The 13,086-nt window shown below is 41.1% G+C and overlaps 1 protein-coding gene across 1 annotated transcript; it reads right to left on the minus strand.

Moving 5' to 3' along the window:
* Positions 1 to 1,346: 1,346 nt before the first annotated feature.
* Positions 1,347 to 5,717, minus strand: LOC143039086 (uncharacterized). Its single transcript, XM_076208938.1, has one exon. It carries the CDS (start codon positions 5,715 to 5,717, stop codon positions 1,347 to 1,349), a length of 4,371 nt encoding a protein of 1,456 aa, XP_076065053.1.
* Positions 5,718 to 13,086: the final 7,369 nt, after the last annotated feature.

Genomic DNA, 13,086 nt, shown 5'->3' on the forward strand with positions numbered 1-13,086 from the left:
ATTGACATCATATACTAAAGCAATTACTCACCGACTTGTGCGTCTCCCATAGGTCCCCCTACGTCCGTTGACTCGTTTGACATTACAATGGTGAAGTGGAGGATTGCGACATTACACGTGACTTGTCCCTTCCTCTAACTGCATATAACCCACACATTGGGCGACTCTGCCTAATGCCAGTTAGAGAAGACGACCTTGATATGCTGGCCCCCACACACCATCTACCCACAACTTCTCCCACACTCGACCAAGTCGATGCCGGTGACGGGGGGAAATTGTACAACTGATCGTACTGTGACACTAAATTGATGGACGTAAAATGCACAAAATTATACCGTGACATTAACGGACGTACAATACACAAAATTATACCGTGACATTAACGGACGTACAATACAAATTATTCATTCCACTCCTGATTTTTATACAATGAAATCAGCAACATAAATTCACGTCTATGGACGTAACACTCCCCCACCTTGAATCTTACGATTAAAAAAAAATAATAAAAAAAAAAAAAAATAAATAAATAAAAATCACATACATATATCTATGACAGAACACAAAACATTTACAAAGAACCTTCAAGGAATACAAGTTTTGTAATGGGTCGGGTGAGCTCACTGAATTGAGTTTTCAAACGGGCACTACGAACCAATCCGTCTCTGCTCACCCGCACTTCCTGGACTCTCCCCAGCGGCCAAGAACCGCGGGGCGAGTTTTCATTCATTATAAGCACTAAATCCCCGACTGAAAGATTCGGGCTTTCAGAATTCCACTTCTGCCTTCTTTGGAATTCCACTAGGTATTCACTAACCCACCTTGTCCAAAATTGTTTGGCTAAATGTTGCACGTGACGCCAATGTTTGCGGTAAGGATCGGCATCGTGAAAGGCTCCCCAAGATAGTGGGGAGTTTCCTTGGAGGAGTAACAGATGATTGGGAGTCAGCGGACTCATCACTTGCATCATCACTGCATTTAGTAAGTGGCCGACTGTTGACTATACTTTCCGCTTCTCAGAAGAGGGTTTGCCAAACATCATCAATCATCCTGGGGCATTTGATGACTAAAGTGAACAGTATTTTGCGTACAGACCTAATCATGCGTTCCCAGACGCCTTCGTGGTGTGAGGCGGAAGACGGGTTGAACGACCACTCAACGTCACATCGACGTGTTTCCCTTACGATCAAGGATCGGTCAAGATCTCGTACACTGCGTGCTAGTTCAGCCCTCGCTCCTACTAGCTTAGTACCATTGTCTGACCACACTTACTAGGGTAACCTCGTTTCGCTGTTAAGCGTACGAAACCATTGATGAATGCGTCAGTTTGTAAACTATCAAGCTTCTCAATGTGAATAGCTCTCGTAGTAAAACACGTGTACAGACACCCGTAACGTTTCATTTACTGATCTCCCGACTTTAACATGGAAGGATCCAAACAGGTCTACCCCTACGTACCTAAAGGCAGGCCCCCTTGGTTCACACCTCTCAGGATGGAGGTCAGACATTCTTTGGTTCATGGGGGCTCCGTATAATCTCTTACAAACTATACAATCCATTTTGACGCGCTTCATCAGTTTCCTGCCCCGTATGATCCAAAGTTTCTTACGGACCTGACTGAGTGTCCATTCTACCCCTACATGAGAGAAATCATGGCAATCTGGTACAATTAACGTAGACAACCTGTGGTTATGAGGGAGGATCACAGGATTTATAGCTTGCCCATTCAATGCCGCATGCTTGAGTCTACCACCAACTACTAACAGACCATCTATAAGAATAGGAGACAGTTTATATATTGAACTGGACTTTAACACAGTTTTCCCTGCTTCAATGTTCTTGGTTTCATGAAAATAAGCACGCCCTTGAACATGTTTGACAATCAGATTTTCCGCGTGCTTTAGTTCATGAATCTCAAGTGGTGAATTTTGCGGAATCTTCTTCTTAAGAAATTGTATTAGCCTTAACCACCAACCAACGGCCTTCTTTAATCTGTAAAGGCTTGAATCAATCAGCGTGTCGATCGGGTGTTGGGTGACGCCCGACTGACACGTCTGTACGATACTCGTGGGATATACCTCACGCCTCACCTCCGGGTCTTCATCCTGAAGGTGTCCTACAAGATTATCTTGTGCTGGCCATGCACACTTGTAATTCGACAAGAAGGGAGGACCATTAAACCAAGAAGCTGGCAAATTGTCTACAAAGCATCCCCGAGATAGTACATCTGCAGGATTCTCATCACCACTAACATGATGCCACTGATTAGCCTCTGAAACCTGTCTAATGAGTGTGACACGATTCGCCACAAAGGTCTTGAACCTTCTTGTCTCGTTCTGTATATATGCCAGAGCTATAGTACTGTCAGACCAGAAGTTAGATTTGAGCAAGGGGATATCCAACTCTCTTTTAACAACAACATCTAATTTGGCTGCTTCAACGGCAGCCGAAATTTCCAATCTTGGTATAGTAACTCCTTTGATGGGAGCTACTCTCGCTTTACTGACTAGCAGAGCTGCGTGTACTTTCCCATCTTGATCTATTGTCCTGAGATAAGTGCAAGCACCAAATGCAACCTCACTTGCATCACAAAAATGATGTAATTCTGAAGTACAGCCATTCCACTCTAAAGGCAAAACGCATCTAGGGAAGCGAAGTCTCGAGATTTCATATAGTGAAGTTATCCATTTCAACCACTTCTGACACAAAGATATAGGAATATTTTCGTCCCAAGACATCTTAAGCCTAGTCGCCTCCTGGAACAAAATCTTGGCTGGAACAATGATTGGCAAAACTAAACCTAAAGGATCGTAAGTCGAAGCAAGTTGACTCAACATAACTCGTCTAGTCACATTCTGTGTTTGAACACCCTTACTAACGAAAAAGAAACAGTCGTTCTCGACGTCCCATTTAATCCCAAGCACTTTGCTATGCATATTGGATGTCAATTCCTTTGCTTCCTTAGCCCTGTCTTGCTCATCGATGCTCTCTAGCAATTTGACGTCATTAATCATGAATTTGGTTAAGTTAAACCCTCCGTGTCTGAGGACACTTCTAGTATCTTCAATTACCTCAATTGTCTCTTGAGGTGACGCTACGGACTTCAACATATCGTCAACGTAAAATGACCGGAGTAGCGTGTCTTTTACTTCCTCACAAGGTTGCATGTCCTCTACAGCCTTCCGCAAGGCATAGGTGCTACTACTAGCGCACCATATTCCGCCAAAGGGATGCGAGGTCATTCTTAACTCTCTTATTTCATCGCTAACATACCATAGGAACCTTAAAGCGTCTCTATCGCTAATGGGAATTTTGACTTGGTGATACATAGCCTCAATGTCGGCCGTGATGGCGTAATGATATTGGCGAAACCTGAGTAACACGTGAATCAACTTATTATTCAGATCTGGGCCCTGTAGGCACTGACTGTTCAGACTGACTCCGTTCTTTTGAGCAGCACAGTCGAATACGACTCTCACCTTACCTGGTTTGGTTTCGCTCGTAACGGCATGATGCGGTAGGTACCACACTTTACCGTCATCTCTCTTTATATCAATCTCGGGAACATACTCTGCATACCCCTTCTTGATCAAATCTGAAATATTCTCAGAGTATACATTCAATGTGCCGGATTTCACCAACCTCTTGTACAAACTTCTTAATCGTCTCTCGGCGACGTCACGATTATTGGGCAAGTTTGGCTCACCTCGCCAAGGTATTGGCAGTACATAATGCCCATCTTCGTATCGCGTTTCCTTATCCCAAAGGTTGATAACCTTCTGGTCGTTCTGAGATGGTGCCCTATCTTCACATTCATTTTCCATCATCCACAAGCGTTCAACATCTGCGTCGATCGAGCTTGCAAAGCACGAGCCGACATTATATGACTTACCTGCACTAATTGGGCCATTTACAGACCACCCAAAGTAGGTCCGCGTAGCATAAGGTTGGTGCTTATTCCCGCCTGAACCCCCTCTGACCTCCAATGGCTTTAGGAGCCAAGCGTTGTCCATGCCTATCAAAATGTCTGGCTCAGATACTTGACTAGTATTCAAAGGTATGCCCTTGAAGTAGGGGAATTTATCAATCTCAATTTTGACAGGTGGTTGCCTAACAGGCACTCTTGGGACGACCATGACATTTGTAACACTGGCCTCTCGTCTACCATCCGGTGACGTAAGGCTAAGGGATACTACCTTTGATTGAGTTTCCCTGGTCCCCCCTAAAGTACTCATGGTGTACTCCTTAAGGTCTCCTTCCAGACCCAACTCGAGGGCCACCCTTTCCGTGACGAAAGTAGTGTCTGATCCACTATCTAACAACGCCGTGACCTTAAGTTTATTATCCACGACAACTGGTAAAATGGGTAGATAAATCTTCGATCGAGCATCATTAACATAACCATTCATGACCACACTTGACTCTTGACACTCCGAATTTTCAACTACGCCCCCATTACCCTGAGAGTCCTTTGCCGGGACGTGGATGAATTTTGTATGCTTTAAACCACATCCAGGAACTGAACAAATGGATTGTTTGAAGCATTTGCTAGCCCCGTGCCCACCTAATAAACAATTGAAACACAGCTTGTGTCTTTTTACAACTTCTAACCGACATTCAGGTTTCATGCCTTTAAATTCCTCACAGTAGAACAGTCTGTGTCCTTCCCCGCACACCACACATGTGCTACCAGCACGCCCTAACTTGACGGGGTATTTAGACTCAGATGCTGCTACATTACAACTTGTGCTCTTCACATTTTGACCCTTACCTGTGGATTGCAATCCATAAACCGGATCACATGCCTCATCTGCCATGACATTGATAAACTCAGCGAATTGACTGAGAGATGGGTATGTGTCCGTTTCTCGTTTGTGACTTAGAGCTTTCCGTTTCCATTTGTTACGAACGAATCCCTGACACCTCTGTAAAATATCTAAGATATACTCTTGAGTGTTAAACCTTTCATACAATTCTAATTTTCCAAAAGTAGCAACTGCCATTGTTAAGTCATCACCCAATTGCCTCAACTCTTGAGGCTTAGATACCATCTTACCATTTTTTAAATCATTAACAATTTGTTGAGACACAAGGTGAGAATTACCGAACCTGCGTTTCAATATATCGCGGGCTTGTACGTAACCAGCACTATTTCCCACCAACGCACAATTTTTTATGGCAGCTTTCGCCGGTCCCTTGGTGTATTGTAATAGACGAGTCAATTTGATCTGAGGGTCACTCACTTTACTGTCTACGAGTTCATCAAAAATTGTCATAAAGAGATTATACTCAAGAGGGTTACCTTCAAACACGTCTAATTCAACTTTGGGTACATTTAAGATCCCAACTAGTTCAGCCGGTGAGACGTCTAAACGTTCACTTTCACTATTTTCACTGTCTACGCGGGACTTTGCACACGGAATTTCACTTTGAGTCCTTACCTTAAGGAACGCCCTGGCGTCCTTTATCACCTTTATGTACTCCTCTTCAGTTTCCTTATACCATGACTCGCTGGCCTCCAATTCCCTTTCATCGTTGCTCAGGAACGTTTGGTAAGTGTCGTGTGCCGATTCGAATTCATCGTAGGATGTACGGACACGGTCCAGTCTGTCCGTAATGCCGGCTATGTCTTCCTCAGCGATTAACCGGCACAAGGTTCCCAGGTGACGTGTGACCGCTGCTTTCCTCTGTCGTCTCACCACCTTGGCCTGCTCCATGACGGTGACTTAAGTCGAATGACTGTAGGGTTTTGTCGGCAAATTATTTATGAATAAATGGAGCTCCGAATGGACGCTGACTGCAGGTCATTCTAAAAAGAATGTTTTTATTGTCAAAGAACTTGTACAACATTACAAAAATACATAAATGCCAATTAATAACAGAAAATATACAAGTGTTAATCAATACGTTGAGTCGTAACTCACATCATAAATTTGACATTGAATTGACATCATATACTAAAGCAATTACTCACCGACTTGTGCGTCTCCCATAGGTCCCCCTACGTCCGTTGACTCGTTTGACATTACAATGGTGAAGTGGAGGATTGCGACATTACACGTGACTTGTCCCTTCCTCTAACTGCATATAACCCACACATTGGGCGACTCTGCCTAATGCCAGTTAGAGAAGACGACCTTGATATGCTGGCCCCCACACACCATCTACCCACAACTTCTCCCACACTCGACCAAGTCGATGCCGGTGACGGGGGGAAATTGTACAACTGATCGTACTGTGACACTAAATTGATGGACGTAAAATGCACAAAATTATACCGTGACATTAACGGACGTACAATACACAAAATTATACCGTGACATTAACGGACGTACAATACAAATTATTCATTCCACTCCTGATTTTTATACAATGAAATCAGCAACATAAATTTACGTCTATGGACGTAACATATATATATATATATATATGTATATATATATATATATATATATATATATATATAAATATATTTTGGTAATGGTGGAGGGGTAAACACGGGTCTTTATCTGATTATCGTGTTTATTCCTGACCGGTTTCGCTTACAATAGCTTCTTCTGAAGAAGCTATTGTAAGCGAAACCGGTCAGGAATAAACTCGATAATCAGATAAAGACCCGTGTTTCCCCCTCCACCTTTCCCATAATTTGTCCCAATGTCTCTACATATATATATATATACACACACACACACACAGGGGGTCACCGCAATTCGACAGGGATGGGGCGGTCTATCAGCGGTCCAACCTGGGTTCTGTCGAATCATGATGCAGTTTTTCCCATAGGAATACATTTTAATTAGGGGGGATAGGGACCGACCTCCAGCCCAGACCCCCCCCAAAATATCACTATGACCTCTAAAAATACTAACTTAGACTAAATCAATAATATTAAAGGCTTCATTTTTATCTAATTTTGTTTATTAAACACATTAAGCTGCTGTACAGTACATTTTTGGTGGTGGATGTTGTGGCCTGCAAGTCCTCCCACAGTGACAAGGCACGCTCCTGCACGAGCCCCATGCTGATCGGCATCTTGCGTTGTGTCCTGTCCTCTATCCACTTGATCAACATGTCCTCCATCGTGTCGAGACGGGAGTCCCTTGAGCCACGGAGAACAAGGGAAGTCGTGGAAGATGCAGATGCAGCGGCCTGGCGGTACTTGTCCCTGTTCTTCCAAATCGTTAATACTGTTGATCTCGGGACACCCATTTCCGCTGCAACGGCAGAATGAGCCATAACTACCTCACACTTTCTTATAAGCTCAAGCTTATCTTTGATAGGCATGAAAGTGTGTTTCTTAGAGGTGGGGCCGGAGGTGGATTTGCGCGGAATGGTGGTGGAACAGCGGAGCGTGGCTTGCTTTGACGATGGCTGGGGCAAGAGTGAGACAGAGTGGTGCATCGGGAGTGGCGGCAAATTCGACCGGGTGCGTGGCGCGCGAGATTTGAATGTCGAATTGTCGAGTCTGGCTGTCGAACCTTGAGGGTTGGGTATAAATTAGCTACTGTCGAATTTGCGATAATTCGAATTGCGAACGGTCGAATATATATATATATATATATATATATATATATATATATATATATATATATATATATATATATATATATATCAGAGAGGGACTATGTCTTGACACATGTAAGATATAAAAAATCCCACAGTCGGAGAAAGTAACAAATGAGGAATAGTATAACCGTAGATTTCGTCCACTCTGTAGTCTTCTTCAGCGAATAGTTACATGGTGTAGAAGTAAGTGTTATATAATCGGTACAAAGAAATACAATGGGTACATGGAAAGGTGGGTCAAGTAACTCTACCTTGGTAACGATTGCTGTCTTCCAAGCCATCTAATTTGGGTAAAAGTTAATTAATTGCTAATGTTGTTAAACAATCTGATGACCATTGTCCTTTAGATGTATTAACATTTGGGTAATTCTAATTAGAAATTACTCAAACTTTAATACATCTAAAGCACAATGGTCGAAAGATTATTCAACAACATTAGGAATTAAAAAAGCTATACCCTATGTAGATGGCTTGGAAGACAGCAATCGTTACCAATATATAGTTACTTCACCCACCTTTCCATGTTCCCATTGTATCCCTTTGTACCGATTACATAAAACTTGTACACCATGTATCTATCCGCTGAAGAGGACAACATAGAGTGGTGGAAATATACGGTTATTCTATTCTTCATCCGTTTACTTTCTCCGACATTGGGAATTTTTCGTATATATACACACACGCGCACACACACACACACACACACACACACACACACACACACACACACACACACACATATATATATATATATATATATATATATATATATGTGTGTGTGTGTGTGTGTGTGTGTGTGTGTGTGTGTGTGTGTATGTGTGTGTGTGTGTGTGTGTGTACATGTATATTTCCACTTGGATCGTAAGAGGCGAGAAGAAAGGGACGGGGAGTGGGACTAGGCATCCTTCTCCTTGTAGCCCCACAGGGGACATTCCTAAAAGAAAAAGTAAAGGCATAACAGTGTCTGGGAGTTTTCGGAACAGCACCCTGAAGTTTGGGTCTTTTAATGTGCGTGGATGTGGTACAGATGAGGGTAAAAGGGAAGGGATAGGTAGTATGTTTGTGAGAAGAAAGATGGATGTGTTGGCTTTGAGTGAAACTAAGTTGAAAGGGAAGGGTGAGTGTAAGTTTGGGAGTGTAAGTGGGAGGTTATCAGGAGTGAAGAGAGGGCGAGGGAGGGAAGGGGTGGCTATTCTAGTAAGTGAAGTGATAGGTAAACGTGTAGTGGAGTGGAAGGAGGTTTCCTCAAGGATAATGTGGATGAAGGTGAAACTGGGAAAGGAGATGTGGGTCTTTGTAAGTGCATATGGGCCTGGCAGTGAGAAGAGTGTAGAAGGAAGGGAGGCCTTTTGGATAGATTTAAATGAGTGCATAGAGAATTTAGGGAGAAATGTCAATGTAATAGTACTGGGAGACCTTAATATTAGGGTAGGAAATGGTTCAATTGATGGAGTAGTTGGGAAATGTGGAGTTCCAGGAAAGAATCGTAGTGGAGAGTTGATGGTGGAAATGTGTCTAGAAAGAGAGTTGATGATAGCAAATACAGTGTTTCGGGAGAAAGTCAAGCATAAGTACACACGGGAGAGGGTGGTGGAGGGAAGGGTGGTAGATAGAGCGTTGATGGATTATGTAGTGGTAAATAGGACTATGATAGGAATAGTTAAGGATGTACATGTGCTAAGGGGAGAGGGTGGGGGAATATCAGATAATTTTTTGGTGAGAGGTAAGTTGAGAGTGGAGGATAGATGGAGAAAGAGGAAAGGGACAAAAGCTAGGGAGGTGCTTAGAGTGAACTCTTTAAATGAAAAGGAAAATGAGAAGGAGTACAAGAAGAAGCTGAAGGAGGAGTGGGAGGGAGTGAGGGATAGAGTAGAGCTAGGTGTGGAGGAGGAATGGGGATGGTTCAAGGAGGGAGTCACAAAGTGTGCAAGGATGGTGTGTGGAACAAGAAGGACAGGAGGAAATAGAAGGAAGGGTAGTGAATGGTGGGATGAGGAAACAAAGAAGGTTGTAGAAGAGAAGAAACGAGCTTTCACAGATTGGTTACAAAATAGGACAAGGGAGTCATATGAGAGGTACAAAGAAAAGAAAAGAGAAGTAAAGCAAAAGGTAAAGGAGGCAAAGAGGAGAGCAGATGTAAAGTGGGGTAAGAGTATGACAGAAAAATTTGAAAGTAATAAAAAGATGTTTTGGAAAGAAATTAAGAGAGGAAGAGGAGGCGAATCAAGTAGAGAAGAGAAGGTAAAAGGTGCAGATGGAGAGATGATAATGGAAGAGAAGGCATTAAGGGGAAGATGGGCAGAATATTTTAGGGAGTTGCTAAATGTGAAGGAGGATAGGGAGGGAAAGATAGTTGCAGTAGGAAATGCTAAGAAAATAAGAGTGATGAGTGAGGAAAATGGAGGAGAAATAAAGAAGGATGAAGTGAAGGCAGTTGTTAAGATGATGAAAGCAGGTAAGGCACCTGGTCTGGATGGATGCCATGAATAATCACAGCAACTCCAAATTATTATGTTGTGTGTAAAATGAAGAATTAATCACATGCAGCTGTGCACTGATGCAAACAAGACAAAGCTGTTGGTGAAATGAGCCTAATGCAAATAATTAATTCGCATCTTTACCATCAAACCACCACGATATTTTTATACACCTGAAATTATATTGTTGTTAATGGAACATTATCATGATTTACATGAAAACTGAATTAATATCACGACAACTATAAGGAGATTTACAGTAAAAGAATACGTGTACGCGAGTAAACACAAAAAGAAAACACCATTGACACAATACTCATTTGTTTTTCTCTTGTTCAATCATGCAACAATGGAACATGTGGCATTCACTCACCAGTCTAAAAATATCAGTATATATATTTCTCATACTTAACATCATCATCATTTGGTGAAACTAACTGAGGACACATTGTCAAGATACAAAAGCTTCCACTCACACGATATCTACTTTGGTCGTGTTCAATTGTGTCACGAAATATGTTGAGCTTGCACACAGCAATGTCGACATGTTAGTGGCGGCAATTTCGTTGTTAGAAACACATTATTGGAAAAAAATATTAGTACATACAAATGAAGTTTGTTTTAGCCGTATTCAGAGGATACAAGTTCTGAATGTTTTCCATTGTTCGATTCAAAACAATATAAACAAGCTCTATAAATCTGCCTCATTGTTACGAGTGATTTACTTAGAAAAATTATATATATATATATATATATATATATATATGTATATGATATGTGTATATATATACAGTATATATACATATATATATATATTATACACACACACACACACACACACTTCAACGAATGGACGGCTTAGAAGACGTTCTGAAGAAAAGTGAAGTCTGTGGATCCCAACGCAAAGAGAAGTGCCTAGTGTTTTTGCAGGGTGGGGGGGAAATTGCTCGTGGAGTAGTGGGAACGTAGGGAAAGAGGAAAAGGGGAGGGATTACTGAGGGAAATGGAAGGAAATGAGGAGGGAGTAGACTTTGACCAGCCAGACAAGCGGAAGGTAAACAAAAGACTTAGCGAGGATCAAATGTCTAATAAAAATGTAAAGATTAGAAGTATAGAGAGGAGCAATACAGAAGAAAGTGACGAGAATATGTTCCAGGGATTTAAAGAGGGTGGGGGGGACACAACCCCCCCCCCCCGACTGATAAGACTAGAGGAGAGAGTTGATAAGGTGATCGAGGACTTGGAGCGTAAGTTAGGTAACGTAGACTCCATTTTTAAAAGAATTGAAAGGTTGGAACAACTAGAGAAGGCTAACAGAAACTTAACTGAAGAAATAGAGGACCTAAAAAGACAGTTAGGAAATGTAAAGGAGGAGAATGAGAAATTGAAGAAGAATAGTAATGAAAACAGAGAGAAACTAGCTACAGAAGCTAAAAATTGGAGAATAACTCAAGAAGGGAATAAGGTTTCATTCACTGACATAGTCAAACAGCAATTGAAAGAACATAATGAAGACTCAGTTATTAAAGTGATGAGACAGAAGGAGAATATAGTAAGAGAATTAGCTGACAAAAAGAAATGTATAATTATATTAGGAATGGAAGAGAAACATAACCCAGATAGAACTGCAAGAATCAAGGAGGAAAATGAAAGAGTAAGCAGTTTACTAAAATTAGTCCAGGAAGATGAACCAGAAATTATAAAGGAAATTGAGGAAAAATTCAGACTCGGAAAATATAGTACAGATAAGACCAGACCAATTAAGATTAAATTCAGGTCACAAACAACAGCAGAGAAAATTCTATCCAAGACAGGGAAACTAGCAACAAATGATCAATATAAAAAGGTATGGATAAAAAGAGAAATGAATAAGGAGGAAAGAGAGGCAGAAAAGCAGAAAAGAATTGAAGCTAAGGCAAAAAACGAGGAAAGAACGGAGTCAGAGAAAGAGAGATTCTATTGGAGAGTAGTGAACATGAAAATAAAGCAGTTCGACATACTAAAGAAAAACATAAGGGAAACAGAGAATACAATGGAAGTGGCAGAAAACTAAGAGTGTCTTACACAAATATAGATGGATTGATAACAGGATTGAATGAACTGAATGATTATTTGAAAGAAAAAGAACCGGACATAATGGGAATTGTAGAAACAAAATTAAAAGGCCCACTACCACCCAACAGTGTTGGACATGATACATACAATTATTGGATTAGAAACAGAGAGAAAAAACAAGGGGGTGGAGTTATGTTCCTGACTAAGAAGGATATAAACGTGAAAGGTGTCATATATGGAAAGAATACAGTAGAGATGATTATGATAGAAGTGGAAGACCGAGATAAGAAGAGCAGAAAATTTGTGATCAATTATGTGCCTCCGAAAACAGCCTCATGGGAGGAGAGTGAACATAAAAGTATGTTAGAGGACACAAAGATAGCATTAACTAAAATAATGGAAGACGGAGGAAGAATAGTTATGATGGGCGACTTTAATTGCAAAGAAATCTGCTGGGAAGAAATGACAGTAAAGAGTGGTGATGACTCATGGGGAAATGCTCTACTTGAGATGATTACTGACCATTCAATGACACAATGGATACAAGAGAACACTAGGTATAGAAATGAAGAAGAACCATCGAGGCTAGACTTAATAATTACATCTGAACCTAGAATAGTGGACAAGATTGAATATAAAACACCAATAGGTAAAAGTGACCACATATTGATTGAACTGGAACTTAATGAAGAAAAATATATGAAAAGAAATGAACAATATAGAAAAGGAAGAATGATGTATGAAAAAACAAACTTTGATAAAATAAGAGAATTCTTCCAACAAGAAAACTGGGAAGAAATATACAAAGAAGAAACAACAGTGGAAGAGAAATGGAATATTTTGACAAAAATTTACAAAAAAGGAGTGGAAAAGTATGTCCCAAGACAAAAACAAGAAAAAGAATATGTAAAATGCTGGTACAACAAAAGTTGTAGGGAGTTAAAGGACAAAAGAGACAAAGCCTGGAACAGATGGAAAAAAGACAGAA

Source organism: Oratosquilla oratoria, chromosome 25, assembly GCF_046742065.1.
Source record: "Oratosquilla oratoria isolate Oo_2021 chromosome 25, ASM4674206v1, whole genome shotgun sequence".
NCBI lineage: Eukaryota > Metazoa > Arthropoda > Malacostraca > Stomatopoda > Squillidae > Oratosquilla > Oratosquilla oratoria.

Excerpts from the sequence above, each read along its gene's own strand:
- LOC143039086 (XM_076208938.1), bottom strand. The coding sequence starts at position 5,717 with ATGGAGCAGGCCAAGGTGGTGAGACGACAGAGGAAAGCAGCGGTCACA.